The sequence below is a fragment of the Athene cunicularia genome (genome assembly GCF_003259725.1).
Source record: "Athene cunicularia isolate RWA chromosome 1 unlocalized genomic scaffold, athCun1 chr1_part2, whole genome shotgun sequence".
Lineage (NCBI taxonomy): Eukaryota > Metazoa > Chordata > Aves > Strigiformes > Strigidae > Athene > Athene cunicularia.
Window position 1 is genome coordinate 70315286 of NW_020799092.1, and position 22426 is coordinate 70337711.

The 22426-nt window shown below is 38.2% G+C and overlaps 1 protein-coding gene across 13 annotated transcripts in view; it reads right to left on the minus strand.

Annotated features, from left to right (window-relative positions):
* The window catches only part of MAGI2 (membrane associated guanylate kinase, WW and PDZ domain containing 2), a 532719-nt gene that overhangs the window by 129385 nt on the left and 380908 nt on the right, over nucleotides 1–22426 (minus strand). For 10 of the 13 annotated variants that reach the window (XM_026868178.1, XM_026868173.1, XM_026868180.1 and 7 more), the window contains 3 exons: nucleotides 21910–22031; nucleotides 21152–21277; nucleotides 20262–20444 (listed from right to left, as the gene is read on the minus strand). In XM_026868178.1, coding sequence (XP_026723979.1) covers nucleotides 20262–20444; nucleotides 21152–21277; nucleotides 21910–22031 — 431 coding nt within the window. The remainder of the gene's footprint in view (nucleotides 1–20261; nucleotides 20445–21151; nucleotides 21278–21909; nucleotides 22032–22426) is intronic. The other 3 variants (XM_026868179.1, XM_026868184.1, XM_026868185.1) reach the window with 1 other exon arrangement.

Below are 22426 nucleotides of genomic sequence, written 5' to 3' on the forward strand. Positions count from 1 at the left end.
ACAGCTATATGGCTAAGAATCACATTCTCCTTTCGTGAGGATTATCCAATCTCTCACCAGCTATTCTGCCTCATTGTATGACTCATTCACCTTCTCTATTTTTCGTTTTGGTTTGTAAGCTTTCTGAGCTTTCTGAGAGAGAGATGAGAATTTTCAATATTCTTGTAGGGTTTATAGCACTAAGGAGTCACAATTTCATTGTGACTTCATTTCCACTGCAGTAAATATTTGAATAGTCATAACACCACCGCAGGGTAAACAGTCTATCATTTTCCAGTGCAGTGTAGGAGCTCAGCTTAATGCTTGGATCCTGACATGCAACAAACTAAGCTGCGATGTGGATACATCAATTAATACTCAATAGTCAAATCTCAGATTTTATATATAAAGCAGCAGTAATCCCCTGTGGTGTATGAGAACACATCATATCTTCTTCCTCTTTAGAAAAGAATCTATTTTCTGGATATTTGAATTACTAATTTGTTAATTAGCTAATGAATAAAAGCAAATTAAAATGGGTTATTATGAATGACTGTGATCCCATATCAGACTATTTGTCAGACTGAAAAAGCAGGCTCACAGTATGCCTGCCATCTCCTAATGTTCTCACTGTGAATCATCCCATGGGTGGCCAGTAGTTAAAATAGCCCCCCCAAATTATCATCGTATCTAATTTTTCCTGAAAAGATTACCACTTATTGTCATTTTCTTCCATAGAATATCTATCCTGCTCCTGACAAAGAGGTAGTACCATCTTTCCTGAGAGTGTATTGCTTCTATGTCCATCAAAAATTGAGAGCAAGTTGTAGTCCCCCATTCGACTGGAGATAGTAGCCATAGTTACAGAAGGCAACTCATGGAAAATTTCTGTCAGGTATATTTTATGCACAACTTACCCTGATTTGGTAAGCCTGTGAAAACAGTGGGAAATGGGACAGTCATTTCACGAACTACCTTCAAAGAACTATCTGCTGCATGAGAAGAGCAAGAAGAAAGGTGAAAGTATGATGTGTGCAGGGATGCAGCACATTACAGACAAGAGATAACTAAGGATGAGCAATGGATGAGTGCGTGTGCTGTGGAATACAGGAACAGAAGGAGCAGGAGGAATTTGGGATGTGACTGCAGCAGCAGAGGGCTAGAGAAATCAGAAAGGAAACCAATGTGTGCTGGGTGTTTTATTCTTCCCTGACTTTAAAAATATCTTAACCGACTGCATGTCTAAAAGCCTTGTCCTGCTTCAGGCAGGCATAAAAAGCCTAGAGTCTACTGGTGAATCCTGCTCCAAAAATTAATGTTTTAAAAATGGATGGCAACTCTATTAAAACTGCTTTTGTTCTTTTTGCTTCTTATGACAGTTCAAGTATGAAATGATTAATTTTTCAGGCTTGCGTGCACACAATGCTCACACACATGCCCTGCCACAAAGCAATTTCCATACAAAAAAACACTGTAAGGTATCAACTGTATATACAAATGATTTCTAGAAATTCAATAAAATGACAGGGTCATTAATTCCAAAGGGGATTAGAATCAGAAGGGACTCACCTAAAGTCAAAGCAAAAAACCCAGGCAACCCTAGGTATAAAAGAAGAAAGCAGGGCTCCTTGTCTATTTCAATTATTTGTGCATTCACTATAATTAAGAAGATAAAAGTTTATGAAATAAACCCAAAATTATTTTTATGAATCATTCAAACCAAATCTGGGGCTGCTGACACTAACAAAAGAGACATCACTATAAACAATATTGTACTACCAGCAAAGTTAAGCAAGGCTGGGTAAACGAATTCAGTGTTTGTTTGACTTAGTGTGTTTTGATTTAATGAATTTACAATGGATATAGCAGGGAGAATGTGTACCTGTTCAGAGGACAGTAAACCAATTTGTAAAATACAATAAGCTTTTACAATAATTGAGAACAATGTACTAAATGGTATAATTACAAAATATATTTTTTTCTAATTTTATATTATTTAAAGTTTATATATTATGTTCCCAGTTAATATTTAGAAGAATGAATCACAGCATTTTCAAGCTGTCAGTCCTTTAGCTTTTCTCAGCAAGGCATCCCCAAATTGTTTAGCCATGACAAATTTTATATACATAAAGATGAACCAATCAATCAATGTATTTAATGTCTAGTGAACATGGAATACTCTACTACCAAAATATTGTCAAGACTAAACCTTCACGGTAAAAAAATAAGTGGAATTATACACTGTGAAGAAAAAATTCTGAAAAGTTCTATCATTTTATTTCCATTGAGAAATTAAACTATGCAGTCTTTTCACTATCACTCAAAAACATGTATATTATTTTACCACATGTAACAGCACTGCTAGCATTCCATGGCAGGGAGTATTCTGATTAACTGGGACAGCGGAGGAAGCTTATGCAGTGAAAAAGTCTGATTCCACGTTGTTAATGTCACTATAGTACAATTACTAACACTACCATTTAATATGCTACAGATAATTAATGTGAATGCTTCTCAGTGTACTTGTTATATGATAAAGACCATAAACAGAGAGGACACTAACTTTGATATTTGTAGTGATCATGTCCATTTTTTTTCTCAAACTTCCCTGTCCCCCAGGACTTATTGCAATGACCTGTGTATTAAATGCTGAATATCATAAAGCATTCTTAGTAGAATTCATCTAAAAGATACTTTTGGAAAGCAGAGGTAAGCCTATTTTCACCCTTACTCATATAGCTTCAGCTAGCTTCAAACAGAATAGTGATGTAGAAGGAGAATCAGTGGTCCATCTAGTCTGAAAACTGAAGAGCATGTTTTGAGGCAATCCTGAATTTATATAACAGCAAGCAGAGATGCTTCTCTGGTGCAGTGTTATTGATAACCATAGGTGGCACATTTTCTTCCAGCTGTGTTCACTTCCACTTGAAGGCATAGGACAGCCTTTACTCTGATAGAACTGAGAGCATCTGCTTCTATGTCTGCATGTCCAGCTTTATGCTGTTGCTATCAGAAAGAGCTCCATAGCACCAGAGAACCCTCAAAGCCAACCTAGCACAAGAGGGCTGGGAATAGCAGAACTGACAATGTCATTTAAGTGATGTGGAAGTAGAGAAAAAAAAAGCAAATACTAGCAGCAGTGGAGGGAGAAACATAATTGCGTGGAGAAAGTGTAGGATAAATCCCTCTGGTAACAGTGCCTACAGGCATGTTGGCCCACATGATGGTCAAGTAAGCTGAAAGGCATTTCTGTGTTTGCACAGTCCTTGCCTGTCAGTAGATAATCTTACTAAGAACACATTCCCCAAACCGTATAATAATGACCCCGTCCTGGCATTCAAAAAAGGATAGTATCATTAAAATAATTCCAAAGATGAGGTTTAGGTCTGATTGCAAGTCTTCTGCATGGAAGAACTATTTGCACATAACAGATGTGTTTCTTCTCCACTGGAGTCTAGTCAGGTTCTACTTTGGATTATAATTAAATATTTTTCCAACTGGGTTCTTACCCACTGTCTACATTTCTTCTACTGAAGGATTGTCCCCCTGCCCCCAACTCTGAAAAAAAGTAGAACAAGTAGTTGTCTGTATGGTTATTTTTGTGTAGTTAAAGGAAATGTGCAAAAGCAAGACTGTTTAAGATGACTGATAATATGTTCTTTTTCACTTACACAAATAGAACCCATTTGAGAAGGATGCTCTCGAGGCATAACAAAAATTCTGAATACCTAAGTAAGATCCAGATGTGCTCAGATTCCAACAAGACATGAAAGAGATTAAAAGCTGTCGCCATTAGAAGAGAAATTAGTTACGTGAGCATTCTTCAATTCCCTCAAATCCCTCACACTCCCAAATTAACAGATGGGCTGCCTAATTCAAACACAAAAATATGAGGTGTGCCTTCATCTAATGGCAAATTAATACTGTTGAATCAAATTGACTGAAATGTAAAGAGGTGAAAGAAAAGGAATAAAAATTATACAAGCTTAATGTTACTTCTCTCTTTTCTAGCTAAATCAGGATTTAAAAGATCATCTAATTTCATCACTGATAGCAGTAGAATAGTAAGGCTACAGTGCATGAGAAATTTAAATTATTCTGAAAGAGTAGGCTCAATATATAGGCTGTCCCTAAAAAGTTATATTGCAAGATGCAAACAAAGGTCACAAAAAAGTAATAGCAGCCCATATAATTTCTGAGATTTGGGAGAAGAACTTGCTGTCACTGCAAGAAAGAGTAAAAATCTTGCTGAAGTCTGTTGAAGCAGATGCAATTATACTGTACAAGGTATTATGCATCACTCGGCTTGTCAACTGGATAGGGCTGCCTTCATAGCCACAGGAAGGCTATCAGGCACTGACTAAACACACTGACTTTCCCCTTCCAGTACTGACTCAGAGAGAGATTGTTTAAAGTCTCTTTTACAATGACTATTATATCCCCTAAAAGTAAACTTTCAGATTTGGAAAATGATAGATTAAAGGTTGTCTATATGCATTTGATGTGTTTGCATTGTGATATAGTCTCTATAGAGATTACAATTTATATTTTATCCTTTGCTTTAGGTCTTTGTTCCAGTCCGTCCTTTTTCCTGTGTTTGGTCTGGTTCTTCCCCTCAGTTGCATTCCAGTTCAGTGTGTGAGAAAGAGAGAAAGAGAGGGAAGACCTGATGTTGATTTCTATGGCCAGTGCCACTCCTGCACTTAACTGGTAGAAGACCCAAATCAGAGACAGCCTGGCTTTTTTTTGTGAACCCAAGCTAAAGCATGTTCAACACAGAATTCACAGTGGAGAAAATTACCTCCTAATTCTGACACATACATGCAAAATGAGTCTAAGATCTACATGTGGACATATTTCTGTGTGTGAAAGTCAAAATCCACATCCCTGGGACCAGGCTGATCACTGTAGAAATGACTGCTCCATGACATGGAGCCCCTCAGTGATATATCTGTAAGAATACTTGATATGATGAAATAATATTATAGTTCATCTACTTCCCCTAGTTCCTAGAAGCATCTCCAATTTTTTTTCTGAAATGGGCTTTTATGTTTATTTTTTATATCTTATGTATATAGATGTATATATTCACACACACGTGCATATTTTTAGAGACACATCTTCAGTACACCTACCCACAGAAAAACGCGTATGAAAGCAAGTCATCATACACATTCAATATCTTCTATTAGTACTGTAATCAATGTTACATGACTATTTAACTCTTTAGATACATCCAGATACCTGCACTACATATAATATGCACTGTTTTATAATGCATTATGTATGACAGAATGTGATTAGCAAAAGTATTATATATTTGGAAATATGACATAAAATTGGATGACTCAGGTGAAACTACGGCCTTTGAAAATGGTTGTATAGGACATTGCTGTAAAAAGACCTGGGGTGCTGTGTGGCCTTGGGGAGTACTGATACTGATGTCACTGCTGGAGCACCAGTAATGCTACACCACCGTATCTGTGCCTATACATACACTACATGCATTCATGTTGCTTTACAAATTTGAAGAAAATTCTAATCATTAGGAGATTTGGTAAATAGAAAGTTAAGACATAGATGGTAAAAAGAGGTTATACAAAGAATGTGTTTTCTGATAATTTTTTTCTAGGTTGGGGTTAGCTAGAAGAAATTGACGGTTTGTGGCAATTTTGCTGGACTAGTTAAAAACCCTAAAGATTAGAAACATGTTTTTGTTTCTTCACTGAATTTTCTTAAGCTCATATTATTTTCAATTTGATCTTCTTTAAAAAAAAATGTTTGCCAACATTTCTGGAAAAATATTACTTCCAGTTGACTCAAAATTATAGATATTTTTCTCTAGCAAAGCAGAATTCATTATTCTTGTAGCAAATGAAATGTTTAAAATTTCACAATCCTGCACTCAGAACTGAACAGACTATCAAAGTATAATATTTACAACACTATACAGTTTAAAATAAAAATCCATCATCTCAGCACCTTCGATGGAGTAGCATTTTTACATGAACAATTGTTCAAGTGCAATTATTATAATCCCTATTTCCCAAAACAATTCAGAACTATTTTTTAAATAAGTAGAAACTGCTCTAGAAACACTTGAATCTCTTATAAAATAGGCAACTGCATTTCCTTTTGATACAATCAAATTTGGCCTAAAAAATATACTCTATCTGATATACAGAAAATAATTAGAATAAAACAGACTAAACAGATGTCCAAAAAGTACCCAAAAAATAAGAAAGTTTTTTTTGAACTCTGATGCTGCCATTCTAACCTGTCGGAAACAACCAGAGGTAAAACGATAGTAATTTTAACTTCTCTTGATATGTTGGAACAAAACACCCTGAAAATAAAGCAACCTTCTAAAATTATATCAAAAGCATGAACACAAAACTGTGGTAAGTATTTTGGTACCATGTGTAGCACTGCAGCGCTGCATGGATTTCATGTGGAATTTTACAGAGGAATCTATCCTCAAACCCACCTATTAATTAAACCAGGTTAAATACATGGGTGATTTCAGATGTGAGGGATGAGGTCTGAGGGGCGGCAGTGTGCCACACGGGAGGATGCCTTCCTCTCCAGTTGCCTGAGGACAACCTGCCTAAGCTCACCAGGCCGCCCCGTGGTACATGGACTTTTCTAGTTTTCAGTGGAAGAAAGTCTCCATTGAACAAGATGGGTACCGAAAGCCCTGGCTGAGGCTCCGGCCAGTATCAGGGGAATAATCCTAGTATCAGGCTAGTGACAGTGGTATGATTAATGCTGCCCTGTACATCTAGTGTCCTTTCATTCCCATACAATCTCAGTGATGTTTCTATTACACCGTAACCTGCACCTCTCCCTTGCAAGTCATGGAAGCACTGTCAGGTTCCCATTACTACTTCAATTTCCTCTTTTAACAGTTCCCAACCTCTTTCTGCTGCTTGCTCTCCCTGGATTGCTCCAGTGCGAAACCACCATTTTTTCCTGTGCTCTTTCAGTCCTTGCGCAGTGTTACAGGCACCCCCAGCTCAACCCTACCAGCTTCTGCAGAACTGATGGGTTTGCAGGGTTCAAAGGTATGATTCGAGGCCAATAATCATCAAAGGCTGATAGCCTTTGCGTATTGAGACTTGTTATTTTGTGTACATACAGATGGAATAGAAAAGATCATAACACAGCAGCAGCATAACCCAACATGCTTTGTGACTCACTATTAGCCTATGAATAAATTCTGAGGGAACAGACCTATAAAGAAAAGAAGAGGTATCAAATATTATCTGACTTTTCCTCAGCAGTACCACAGGTGATACTCCGTATGGCAAAGAAAGTCTCAGTAAATACTGTGTGCAACAATGCTGATTTTAAGGCAGAAAAAATTAGTTGAATACAAAGAATTTTAATTTACTTTCACTAGGAGCTGAAGAAAATGATACATCAAAACGAGTGAAATTGCCAGTGTTCAAAAGATCTATACTCACATCACTTCCCTCAGACCTTTCTTGCAGAGCTCCTTCTCTTCTTTTCCTTAGTACCTTGCCCTCCCCTCTCCCATCTCCTTCTACACCCACATATATGCATCTAAACACCCACTCTCCAGCCATCTCTGAGCATAAAATTACTGCCTTTTCTCCCTGCAGAACTAAAAAAAATTATCACATCTTCAGCTCCAGCAAATCCTAGACTAGTCAGTTTTCTCCCAGTCCTCCACCCAGCCTCTGGAGGTGGCACCCTATTTATTCCCCCCACCACTTAGTGACCCCCTGAGACCAAGAGCTGAGACCTGTCAAATGAAGAAATTGTCTAGCTCCTGAACACAGTCCTCACTTATCCAGACATGATGGAGGAGTGGCATTTAGGTGATCCTGGCTCTGCTGCCACAGCACCGCTCCCCTGTGATATCTACTGCCAGAGGAGATGAGGAGAAGTGAGTGCTCTCCGGGCAACTCCCTGCTGCTGCATGCACAGAGCATCACGTAGCAGCACTGCAACTGGAGCTTCACCTCCATTCACCAATGCCTAATCAATATCACACTTATGTGGCTGCTGAAGGGGAGAAGAATTCTGTGGGGCAGAGACAGGAAAGGCTGGATGAAATTTTCCAGGGCCTTCCCACCTTCCTTCAGGATTAACTTCATACCCACCTACTGGTTTGAAAAGTGCTCCTTATGTTATTGAGAAATTTTCATTACGGGTTTTTAAACAAACAAGCCGTTTTTCAAAATGTCAGATTCATCAATTACAAAGAGGCAATTGCATAACTGCTGGAATAAACTTTGCTCTTTTTACAAAGGCTATGTGAGCAGCTAAACAGGGTCAGATGAGAGGTGCATCCGTGCTAATATCTTGCTTTCAGCAACAGACAGCAAAAATGTCTGTTGCTGAAGTGAACTCATAATAAAATTGCCTGAAACGTCTCTATAAACCCCATTAGTTAAAGGTTCACAAAGCTCCTGGAATATGATTTATATGCCTGGAAATGTTTGTTCATCTCTAATGCAACTCTAGATATTTTTAATTTATGCCATGCATCAAATGAGAAACTCAGAGCACTGCCAAACATTGTTCTATATGCAACTGAGCACAGATTTCTGTTTTAATGTATATGGCACGATTGGACATGTGCAGTATTTGGTCTAAATATCTTAAGCTGAACTCCATTAGCATTCTTGTCACTAACATTTATAGTAGTTATGATGGGAGCTGCTAACTGCAGTACTGTATAATGTTCTGAAATGACTATTTCTCCTTTTGGATGGGGAAATTCAAGTACAAGGATGTTAATTTGTTCAAGTAAAATATTTGCTGTCAGAAAATATATTTCCCATTCTAAATATACAGCAGAAAAACGTATCTTAAAAGTCATTATTGATTCTTAAATTTTCAAAGGGTTTAAAATTAGCTTTAAATTTTAGCTTTAAGATTTTTTTCTCATAGAATAGGGAAAATTAACAGTTGAATTTCTAAACTCGAAGATTTTAATAAAGATACAGATTGTATTTGGTTGCACAAATGTGGAGGCAGAGGTGATTATGCATTCTTAATCTATTTTATTTTTAATACAAAATGGAAAAAAAAAAGCTGAAACTCAGCTACTTCTTTGTCTACTTTTAGTTTGGATAATCGAACACTATAATAAAGGCCTATATGCTAAAACAAGACAATTAAAAGAAAATCAAAGGTGGCATGGCTGATGATATTGAAAGTACAGTACTAGGTTATTAATTTTATTAGTACAATATGAAGTTCTCATTTTCTCTGTCACATCTTTATACAGAAACAAGCTCTTTCCCCCCTCCCAGATCATTCCTGTTAAGAAATAAGATGTCATTATTTACTGAATGAAATAGTACATGAGAAGATTATGACTATTATTTTCAATGTATATTTTTGTCTGTTCATACAAATAGCCAAATCATGCGAGATAGACATTAATTACATTTGATAGGAGAAAAGTTATTTCTGCAACTGCAGCATTTTTGGCAGCCGCTGAGTTCATTGCACACTGCTTACTCAACTGGCAATCTGCAAAACTTATAAAAATTGTCCTAATAAATGTGAGGATTATGACAATATATTTATCATCTCCTGGCCTATGTTAAATATCCTAATAGCAGAACCTGCAGATTTTATATTATGGAGTTCAGACTGAAGAATGAATTTATGGGCTTCCAAGACTTGCCTTACATACCTGTTTTGTGTATGACTATATGAACTGTAAGAGGGGATATAAGTGTAATAGTATGTGATAATAGACAGAAAAAAATATTTAACATTTCTTCTGCCTTCATATTTTGCATATTGTAATATGTATGACATAGTTTTAGTACCTTTGTCTATGCTTCTGGCCTTTGTGGCCATATTTCCCATGGAGTTGGACCTCACATTAATAGGACAGTGAGGCTGCACATACTTGAATAGCTCATGTTCCAAATACTATCCCTGCTGTTTCAACTTTACTCTTTCATATTTTACTTTACCATGTTTCTTGGTTTCTGTATGCCATTCTCTGCTAAATATGCTACCTTTGAGCACCAGATCTCCATTTACACTTGCTACAGAGACCTAGACTGGTGGCTTAGGTTAATCAGAGTGTGTATGCCTTATGTATAAGGTTTGTGTTGCATTTGTCCATAAAAGGCAGTACTGTTTATTTTATCATGGATTGTATCTGCATTATGCATTCTCTTCCCATCAAATTGCTTCACCTTTAATTTCCATGTTAAATAAAAAATAAAACTGCATTGAAAATCTGGTCAAAGGTGAAACAGTTGGATAAAAAGACAGAGTGTGATGTAGGTGTGGAAATGTGGCATGGCTGGACACATTAACACCTCAGTCATCTCTAATCAAACATGTTCAACTTTTTATAGTCAGTGCTGGAAGAGTGTTTTGCCAATTATCAGGCCTAGCATAAAGGACACAGCCAGCATAAAGATAAACCAATAACCAAATTGTATTTTATACAAAAGGGTCAGCACATAAGTGAGCACTGGGGGTACAAACAAGTCAGATTATACATAATCGACATCAATCCCACTGACCCCAACAACAACACCGCACGACCAACAATTGGTGGAATAAATGGGGGGACATGCAGTCTCCCATAGAAGGGACAGGAAACAACTGAGTCAACAAGCCAAACACATCAGACCAAGGAAGCCACACACTGAATCTCTACACAGCCCACGTTTACAAAAGCCAGACCTGACTGGAGCCCAGTCCCAGGAGGTCCTTCCCCAACAGGAAACTCTGCACAGTGCCTCCACCTCACAGACAGACACTGCCCCTCCTGCCAGTGGTCCCAGCTTTTATCCCCAAGTGGGACACCTGAGCTTCGCTTCCTTAATGCAGGACACCTGGGGCTCCTTTACCTCATGGCTCTCCCTGCCAGGCCGGCCGCTCCCTGGAGGGAAGCCTAAAGGCAAACTCACCCCCTTTGGGAAGGGCTGTGGGAATCACCCAGATGTCAACCTTAATTTGGGGCTTGGGGTTGAAACCCCAGCATTTCAAAGTGTTGCTCTAATGGCTTAGCCATTAGAATTAATTTACTTCACATAAGCAGATCAGTTTATATACTCTCTCCTGCACAACACTATGCGGCACACTTACATAACCCAGAACTGCACCTATTTACATGTCCAATATTTTACTGTTTCCGGTAGCAAGCATATATTATCATTCTTAAGACTGATAAACATACATCAAAATATAGTGTCAACAAATGTGAATTTATTTCAGAATTAAATAAGTGCATAAACTGTGCATATAATGAATTATCTCCTGTGTATAAATATGAATTTTATCAAAGCAAAATAAAAGATTGCTTTTCTTTTCAGATTCATGCTGTGTTTTTGTGTATTATCTGGACTTGAAAAAAAAATGAGACTTTTGAAGAAGTGTCACTATAGGAAGGAAAATAAGTGACATATATTATTCAATCCTAATATTGGCATATACTTCATGGACACCAAGAATATCTGAATGAAAACATTATAAGTGCTGGAGATGAAAGTGTGTGAATTTATAATCACCAGTATATGGTTGAACTCAACCATCAGACTTCTTACAATGTTGTTTGAATAGTTAAATGAGAGAAAATTAAGCCTATTAATTTTAAAAGGGCTCTTTCCATTTCTTTTAAGTGTTCATAAAACTACAAGTGTGAGCTTTGAATTAGGGTAGGGGAAACAAATATCCTTAAAATTGTCAGAAAAGGGTTATTGTTACAGTAATGAATCAATCACTGCTTGCTGCAATAGATTATAAAGAAAAATGAAAGAGTCTATTAACACACTCCTCTTAAGTCATTGAGGGAGGACAGTGGTTGTTCAAGTAAGTGACTAATGTAATTTACACCTGACTTGGGCATTTGAGATGTTCATATGGAACTTGCAGGTATGGCACAGGACTTACAAGAAACTGCTACCTGGAAGGGCAGGAGGATGCTAGGTGGGATCTCTGAAACTTTTAATGGCACAGGACACCTATGTTTATGCAACCGAATTGCACCCCTAGTGTTGGCAGTCTCAGTTGCCTGCTGGAGGGAATCTTTTCTCTCTTTTGACACCGTACTTGGGAATCTATGTTCTTTAATGTGATGCTGTGAACCATCTCGAATTAAGGTACTAAGCCTAAAGCTTGAGATAGAAGATTCCCAAAATTTCTAAACTACGGCAAACTTTAGGGCTAAAACCCATAAAGATATGGAGTTAGAGACGACTGAGTCCCATTTGTACTAGTAATGCAAAACCAGAATCATCTCATGATGTGAGGTGAAGACAAGAATTTCCTAAGAATTTTCTTCTAAGTATACCTGTAACTTAAAGAACATACTGTCCGTTTTCAGAAGTATTTTGAAATCCAAGTTAGATGCTTAGCTGTAATTGCTCTTCCAGTTTGTATAAATGATTTTAATTGAAGATGTCAAGGGAATAGCCAAATGACAGGGATAAAAAGAATCAATAGTTCTCTTTGTACCTCAAGGAATATTTATGCAAAGTGGAACGGTTTTAATAGCAAAGATTTGTAATCAGTGCTCAATGAATGCTCAGTAGTTTGATAGATAGGCAACATGGACTCAAGCTCTAACTCCGTATCAGGCAGAACAGATAGTGACATATGGGTTTTCTGCACCTTGGGGAGAACACAAGGCTACTGAATATCACACCAGACAACCGAAGAAATCTGGTAAGATGAACACAAAGACCTCAGATGTAGACAGTAACAGCATGTGGTATATAAAATATGGATACATTTTTTTTAGTCTAGGCTCAACTCTATCTGGGTTTGTCATTCAATTAGTACCTACAAATCTACTGAGTACCAAAAAGTATAAAAAGAAGACTAAAATAGGAACCTCATGGAGATTAGAATTCAGCAACCTTGTGACAGAAGCGGATACTTTTCCTAGGTCTTTTGTTAACCTAAGAAGAAATTTACAGCTATTACTGTGACCACTGTAGCAAGTTCATTTTATATGAAAACAATAGAAGCACAAAAAATATGAGGGAAAATTAATGTTAGAAAAAATAGCACAAGTACTAAACCTTTCTAGCAACAAGTGCTATCTTCTGTTTTATCTTTATGTGCAGACTTCAATGAATTGTCTACTTTAAAATATGAAGGGGGGATTGAAAAAGAATAACTTTCTTCTACCAGGTTCTTCATTGCTATTAATATTCCTAAAAATGCAAGTATTATTTTTACTGTCACCATCAAGCATTCAAAACCACAATTCCTATCCCCGCAGATAAAGTGACAGTCTCCATACATGATATCTATAGTAAATAGTAAAATTGGCATTTTTTTCTTTTCTTTCTGTTCCAAATCTCTTAAATACAATGTGGTCATACTCCAGAAATTTCCTTTGCAACTTGGGGAATATAAACTTTTATCTTGTAAAATTTAAGCTAAGATTCACATTTAGTCACCTTTTTTTAAACAAAAATAAGAGTTGTGCTTTAAAAACTTCTGGTTACACAGAGATTTGGGATAGCAACACTATATCAGTCTATCTTGGGAAGATTCTCCAAAATCAGAATTAATTTTACCCATACACGCCTTGAACAGTTTTGACAGTAGTTATATGACATATGCAAACTTTTACAGTGAGAAATATAAAGTGGATTGAATGAAGTGGGATGCTGTGTACTGCACAAAGGAAAAAAAAGTGAAGTGCAGCCCCTAGATGTCCACTTGTCTCAGCTACGAACTAGCGGGGCTTCTATTGTCTCCATCCTCATGTGGGGTGTAAAGACCACAGCATTCACATTGCAGTTCCAGTCTCAATGCCTGCTCAATATCCTTTGCTTTGAAGCCAAATTAAACTGTGAAACAGAAGAAGACTAGTTTTATAAAACATGGTTGATGTTTTACCTAATAGTTACTCCTGGTTTGGTTCACAAAAAGGAAAATGTAACCAGTATTACTGGAGAAAGGAACTGTAAGTGTTGTGGCTGAACAGAGAATGTAATGATTTTGGTTATACATGATGGAAATATACTGTTTCTTCTGTGTTTTGCACTGTTTTCTCACTGTCATGCTGGAGGATGTAGGAAGACAAGCAGTAAACATAACACAAATCCACACTGACTGGCCTAACATGGGTGGGAGAAATTACCACTCTCCATGATGCCTGAACTATGTTTTGTTATTGTCCTTAGTTACTTTTCAAGCAGTTAATTTTCCTTCTCTTAACTCCATGGGATTAGTAGCAACATCTGAAGAGGGAGAGTTCTTCAGTTTTAGCTAGACTGAAACGGAGAGACAAAGACCACTGCCAGTTCAGATGAAACATCCTAGCTTCCAAACAAAGCAGAGACGTTAAGGGAGGCTGATAACACGATCTGGTTTTATGTATGATTCTCCACTCTCACAGACTTGCCACATGGCATAAGCTTGCAGCTGCAAGACTGGCACATGATGAGGCCTGGAGATGCATAAGGATAATGAAAAGATACTCCTTCCTCAGCAGTCCAAGGAGTAGCACCAACTCATGTTCCTAATGCCATGCCTTAATTTTGGAAGGCCAGTCTTCCTGGTGCCACTGGATGAGGTGGCAGGCAGGTGAGCTAACTAAAATTCAGCCAGCTTCTGGTATTGTGGTAATGAAGTCCTACATATGTATGTGACCAGTTCTTCACTGAGCTCCTGGTCAGTGAACCTCTTTAGATGACAACTGTGATAAACAGTCAGTTACCACTGGGGGAGAATATTGTAAAAGACAATATTGTGAAATGGATCTTGACTGCTAGCACATGACTGAGACTTGACCTGTTTGAAAAAGAAGATATTTACAGTGGTGTGTGTTCAAGATAAACTGGGTCCTTTTGTGATATTCTGACAGTATTCACATTCCCAGATGCCTGCCAAAACACACTTTTAAAAAATTTTAACATATTTGCTTCTTTGGATTGAAGGATTTCCTTGTGCATATATAGTTCACTTTTTCTGGTGTTGCTGAAAATGGACAGCTTGCATCTCATCTGATCTGACATTAGGTGAGATAATGGTTTGCTCATCTGCACTGACAAACAGGGCAAACAGGGAACAGAACTAAGGATCTGTTCAAACTTGAAAAAATGCATCCTTTTGCAGATGTCCCCAATTCCTTCTGTCTTGAGCACTCTACTTTTTACAGAATTTGTCAAATATTAGCCTTACTGTGCAAAAATATGTATGAATGATGACTAGACTATTATTCCCTAGTGACATTGTAAGGTCAATCACCTGATAACGGCTTTAGTTTTGCTCTTATTCAAGTGAGTAACATTTATGACTTTATAGATCAACAAGTGTGCAGTATCTCCAACTTGCGTACTTCAGCTTCTTGAAAAATTTATCATGTATAGAAGATTATTACAGGTCTTGATGGATGGCCCATGGATAGCAGCAAGGCCATGGGTCACTCCTTCCAGTATTTCTCTGGAATGAGCTGACTCATTTCTTCTGGAGATCTCCCAGGTGAAGTAGAAATTGAGTGGTAGATGTGTGATTGATCTCTAGACTGTAGATCCCTAGTCTCCAGGTTTCATCCTAATACAGTCATCTAGAAGTCGTAGATGTCATATTGTAGTTGTAGACAACTGTCTTGTAGACATCAGTATCTGTAAGCTGAACCTTATCTTACATTTATGAATTTTTATCTCTAGAATAGATTAACTGATATAGTCAAGCTACCATTCCTGAGAGATTAGCATCTAAAAAAGCCCAAGTCTGCACTGTTTACAGATGATTTAGCATCTTGAAGCTGGCCAAGTGTCTGCTGGGCTGATGAAAGGAAAGAGCATGTTTCCCATTTTTTGATTCATGCTGTTGAGCTATGACAATATATCACAGATGTATATAAGTTTCTGGAAATTTCAACCTGCAATGACCATAGCTATTGATCAGTCAGAAGGGTCATCAGCAGACTCAATTAACTACTTGTCCACTCTCTTTGAGCTGTTTCCTGGAAACTTTCACCGAAGGAACTGGAACTTGCTGAAATGTGCAGTGAGAATCTTTCCTCAGCTTCATTATGTGGGAGTGTTTCAGTTTATCTAGTCCACTGAATAACCTTGAGAATTGTAGGAAAGTTTTTGTCTTTGCAGCTTGAGCTTTTATCTGACTCAGCCGCAGGCCTGAATCTTTGTTTGCCTTAGAACAGCAGTCATTCAAAATCACTCACAGTATAAAAATCTTTTCATGTAGATGCAGTCTTTTACCACTGACGTTCACTCAGCATTTTAATAGGATGCAGGGACCTCTTAAATGCAGACAGTTTTCTATCAGCAGCATGAGACTTCAGACAAGACAAAGCAATGTAACCTCACAGGAAAGAATGTGGTATCAGCTCCTAGGATGTCCTGAGGTAGACAGAGATGCTATGGAGTGTAATGTTCATATCCAGCAGCTTGATTGAGCTCCAAATGCTAAAAAATGTCCTAGAAAGGCATTTGCAGTATTATTAACAGCCATTAGCTCACAGATGCTAGATTTACACGAGGGCATAATAACCCTTAGGAATTCTGAAACATCTGGCAAATGGGATCAGGAATATAATTTTGGCTGGTTTTGACTCATTCACTGAGATATGGTTCCTCTGAGTCTGTTTGTGAGGTTTGTTGTGGGTCTGGGACAATTATAGCTACTTGTTAGTGCCCAGCGCTGGGCTCTACACGGTGGTGTTATATCACCAGGACCTCAAATATCTCTTGTTGCATCTCAGTGCACTCAGTTTGCCTCACTGATTTAATTGTTTCATAGCATCACAGCAATGCCAAGACACCATCAGGCAGCTGTTTCCATGTTCCCAGGGATGAAATCCAAACTTGTTTCATTTTAAAACCTGCAGGTAAAATCACTGTGATGCAAACATGTTAAAGGGTGACACTAACATCTTACATAGATTCACCCTTCTCTTTGAATAGCATTTGCATGTGACCCCTATATTAGATTTTAGGTGGAAAAGTAAACCAAAGTTACAATATTAATTTTCTGAGGTTTTTTAACAATTAGGATAAAGTATAGCATTGTCTTCAGCACATTCCCAAGATCAGGTAAGATGATGCCTTTTCTTCCTTTTTTCCCATACCTGATGCAGGTCTGAAATACCAGGATTTTGTTTGCCACTTGGCCAAAAAAATGTATCAGCCTTTTAAGACAAAGGCTCCAGAATTGTATTATAGCTGGGAGCACCAGCACCTGTGGTTATGCCTTACACCCACATTGCTTCACAGATCATAGTTCTCAAGCTTTCTACTATGATGCCCTACTGCCACCATATGATATTTTGATCACTTATCAAACTGTCCTATAACTCTGACCATAGCTGGAGTGCACATAAATTGCACAATACACAGTTTGTGTCAAAAGAATAAATAAAATCTATTTTATAAGCTCTATTCATCATCCAGTGATGCCTACCTAACAAAGAAAAGATACATACATAACTTCAAATAGTTTTAAAACGTAAGATTTTAACAGCTTTATGAACAAAACACTACTGATGGAACCTGGGACGCTTTCATATCTCCGGTTGATTAGATTGTAAAATTGCTGAATAGGGAGAGAAATGCTACTTCAGGAAGTGTGAAAAGGATTGGGTATCAGGAAATACAAGCACTTTGCTGAACAGTGCTTTTATAAATATTCTGACCTTAAATATCTTTTTTCCGTTTACCATTATCATATTTAGAAATCACTTCAAATATTCATAGAAGCCCTGTTAGACGCCACAATCATTAGCCTGAGATTCTCCAATTACTTTACATCAGAACTCTGTCACTCTTCTTGAAAAGGAAGACATCTGAGGCAAGAATTTATTCTGAGATGTAATTTTGTAATATTGGGCTCACATAATTATAGAGTGATTATATACTTGAATATACATTTCTGTCTTGTTGAATTAATTACCTCAGGAAAAAAATAATTGTTACTTCTCTGCATTTTAAAGCATTTTTTTCCTATATATTCTCATCACAAACCATGACTATAATAATCATCATCAATAGTATTATGACACCCACATGCGATTTCAATATCAAAATTTAAGTTGCAAGGATACTCTCTTTCCCAGAAAAAAGAACTCTATATGAACATATTCACCAACAACGGGCCCACAATTCAGATGGATTAATAAGTAACTATATTTAAGTGCTGGATCTGAGAATGCTAAACCATGACAAACAAGGAAAATCTCTCATGCATTGTATTAGGTAATATGAAAATATTAGGAAAAATGAAGTTCGTGTTACTAAAAACTCCTGAATTTTGGGAAGTCTTTTGTATCCTTTGGTCATTAACCAACTAATTTAATTTTGCTCTTGGGAAGCAAATTACATTAAAATGGCAACAAGAATTGAGAAATAAAAAGCTGTTAGACTAATTTTTTTATAAAACCAATGACAACAATCTATATTCTACTCTTTCCTTACATTATACTTTATATAAATAATCTGTTTATCTATTTGGCATCAGAAACATCATGCCAGCTGCTTTGAGCAAGAGATTAGTGACTAGGAGGTCCCTGCCAACTGAAATTATTCTATTATTCTCTTATTGTTTTCTCCAGAAGATCATCGATGGCTTGGAAACTGAGTGCATCTTCCTCCAAAAATGCTTCATCCTTACACAGACCTGATGTTACCCTGGAAACATTTAAGACAGTGGTCTGCAACCTTTATCAATGAAAATATTTCCAGGTCACAGAATCATAGAACAGACTCATAGAATGGTTTGGGTTGGAAGGGACCTTAAAGATCATCTAGTTCCAGCCCCCCTGCCATGGGCAGGGACACCTTCCACTAGCCCCAAAGCCCAAAGCCCCGTCCAACCTGGCCTTGAACACTGCCAGGGAGGGGGCAGCCACAGCTGCTCTGGGAAACCTGTGACAGTGCCTCACCAGCCTCATAGTGAGGAATTTCTTCCTAAAATCTAATCTAATCTAATCTAATCTAATCTAATCTAATCTAATCTAATCTAATTAATATTTCAATTTAAAAATGTTACCCCTCATCCTATCACTATACTCCCTGATAAAAAGTACCTCCCCATCTTTCCTTTAGGCCTCCTTAAAGTACTGGAAGGCCACTATAAGGTCTTTCTGGAGCCTTCTCTTCTCCGGGCTGAACAACCCCAACTACCTCAGCCTGTCCTCTTAGGGGAGGTGCTCCAGCCCCCTGATCATCTTTGTGGCATCCTCTGGACCCACTCAAGCAGGTCCATGTTCTTCTTATACTGGTGGCTGGACACAGCACTGCAGGTGGGGTCTCACGAGAGCAGAGTAGAGGGGCAGAATCACCTCCCTTGACCTGCCGGCCACACTCCTCTTGATGCAGCCCAGTTCACAGTTGGCTTTTTGGGCTGTGAGTGCATATTGCTGGCTCTTAGTCAGTTTTTCAATCTATTAATACCCCCAAGTCCTTCTCTGCAGAGCTGCTCTCAATTGCTCAGCCTGTATCTGTGCTTGGGATTGCCCTGACCCATGTGCAGGACCTTGCACTTGGCCTTGCTGAACTCCATGAGGTTTACACAAGCCCACCTCTCCAGCCTGTCCAAGTCCCTCTGGAAGGCACATCCCTTCCCTCCAGTGTGTCGACTGCACCACACAGCTTGGTGTCATTGGCAAACTTGCTGAGGGTACACTCAGTCCCACTGTCCATATTGCCAAGATGTTAAACAGAACTGTTCCCAACACCAACCCTTGAGGAACACCACTCACTGCTCTTCATTTGAACATCAAGCCGGATCTTAAGAGCAGCTTTAGTATCTTCAGAGGAAGTTTCTTTTATTTAGTTAGTTTTCACAGATTCTTTATTAGTAGGCCACAGATGCCTACGTGTCCATATGCCACACTGGAAACACTTGTTTTGATGGTTCTAGTGAGAACAATGTTGGATCAGACTTGACTTTGATTATTTTACAAAACCATCCTTTCTAAAGAAATGAATTTGCACTTAGTAGTCTATGCTCTCTCTGCCTGTCCCCTTTTCTTTCCTTGAACAGACTCCCCTTGAGTAACCAGCCTATAAACCAAAGAAGATCATATCCCATTTTTATGTAGGAGAACGTAGAGATCTTTTCTCCCTTGAAATATTGTGAAATGTGAAAAATGAGCTACTTGGCATTAATAGAAGGAAAAATTGCAAGGAAGTTTTATCTGAGAAGCTTAACTTTTCTTACAGAGCAGCTGTTTTACACATTAACACAGGAAATCCTAAGGAAAAATGTATGCATTCATGGAAAGAGTGCAACTCAGAAATCTGTCTTATTCTACTTCTCATATAAAAGAACAGAGGAACCATCTTAATTACCTGTTTCCATTTTCCCATCTTGTGCTGCAGGCCCATCAGGAATTACACTCTTCACCTGGAGAAACTCATCTGGCTCATCTCCACCAATGATGGTAAATCCAAAACCCATGTTGCTTTTCTTAAGAGTTGTACTGAGGAAAGTCCCCTTCAACTGTGATGCATCACGGGTGAAGAGTGGTTTTTCTACATCAGTCAACACAAACAAAAAAGACAAAAGTTCTGATCTAGTCACAACACAGCGGGGACAGCAGATAACAATATTGGCTGACAGCAGGTGACAGTGTATGAAAACCAAGGAAATAAAGAGTGCAAGCATTCCAGGAAAAAATATCTGTGAGTTCTTGTATTAATACAAAGCTTAAAACATATTTCTTATCTATGGCAGATCAGCCATAAGTGGGGAGTTATAAATATTCTTTCATATTAGAAATACATTTAGAAGTGGATAGTGTGTAGCTAAAATAATTACAACAATAAAAATGATCTGTGAGGTAATTTTAAAACCTCTTTCCTAACCTATAAATTCTGCTTTGTCTACAAAGTAATACATTCTCCATAATTTCCCTCCCAAGCACAATAAGGAAAAAATCCCCTGAATATCTTATTCCATTTGTTAACAAGCAGTGCAAAATATTAGGTGAGCTTTTCTTTCCAAACACATGGGGTTTTGGCATCCAACAAGTGACACACATAAGTGCTGTGCAACCCTTGCATCCCCTCCCTCTCTGTGTGCCTCGGTGTGCAGTGTGGGTAGCAGGGGCTCTCCGTGCCTCTCTCTCATGCTGTGCTTGGTGAGGAAGGGTCTGAGGAAGGTGCACAGGTTGTGACTTCAACTGCTCTCGCTACGCCCGCAGCGGTGGGGCTGGGCTGGGCGGCAGCAGAGGACATACCGTGCAGCCGCTGCGTCCCCGCGGGGCCGTGCCAGCACTGGGACAGGTCATTCACACTGTGGGACCTCTTGGGAGCGGGGCACAGGTGGGCGAATTTGGGTCTAGGTAAGGTTGATGAGGAGCTTTCTACTGTTACAAAGGAGAACAAGCCTCATTTTCTGTCTATAACTTTACATGAAAGTTTATTCATCTCTGCCAATACTGTTTGCTGCTTATACAGCTCATTTTAAGCACATTAATTTTTACATTACCAAGAGGCTGTATTCTTGTAAACTCCTATAACACAGTGCTTGAGGCTTTTAACTTAATTGATGCTTGCTAGATGAGATAGCTTAGAAATATACCAAACATCAATTAATGGTAATTTAGAGAAAGTACAATTAATTATTTCAGTGTTGCCAACCTCGGGTGCTCAAGAGAGAGTTGTACATTCCCAAGAATAGAATTTATGGTTTTATTTAGAGAATTACTTTAGGGCTTTTACTGTGCTTTCTGCTTCTCAGCCTTTAAGAAACACTAGGGTCAACCTTTCTGTCTTTTCTCTGTGCCTCCAAAGGTTAGAGCATTTTAGGTGGCTCATGAGTCCCGCAACTCTGGGAGCTCAGACATTTAGGTGAGAAAAATGCTAGGAGATAGGTGATAACATTGTGAGAATTGGCAACACTACTCTTTTAATCAGACTATGACAAAATCATTGTCACATAAACAGGAGAGCAGGATCTTTCATCTTAACTAAGATAGCTGACACAGTACTGTACCTCGGAAACCTTGGGCCTGCATAGGCTTTGTTCCAAGTTCTGCGTTGGGCATGTTATGCTGCTGTAGCTTCCTTTTTGCTTCTAGGACAGGGTTTTCAAATTGTGTTCTTCTATTTATGTGGCTGGAAAAAATTTGGTTTTGATTAAAAACTGGCTTCAGTTGGGGAAAATGATCATTTTCACAGTAGGATGCTGTATGTGACTTAGGTGTTTGTGGTTAGAGAGTGAAACCATGATGAACCCCCAATGAGCCTGAGCATGTCCCGTATACTCCACACAATTTTGCTGGGGATGAGAAATGCATCATCTGGTGCACTGTATAATGAACAGCACTGAGAAGTGTCCTATCATTTCAATATGCTGAACTCTGCTACAGACAAATGTTTTTGATCTATGAGACTACATATCAATTAGCAGTACTGCTGAAGCATGCTATAACGAGTTTTTCACATCTTTAGCACAAGCACTGTTCTGTGCATGATTCAAAGATTCTGAACTAGTTTGGCATATTATTATT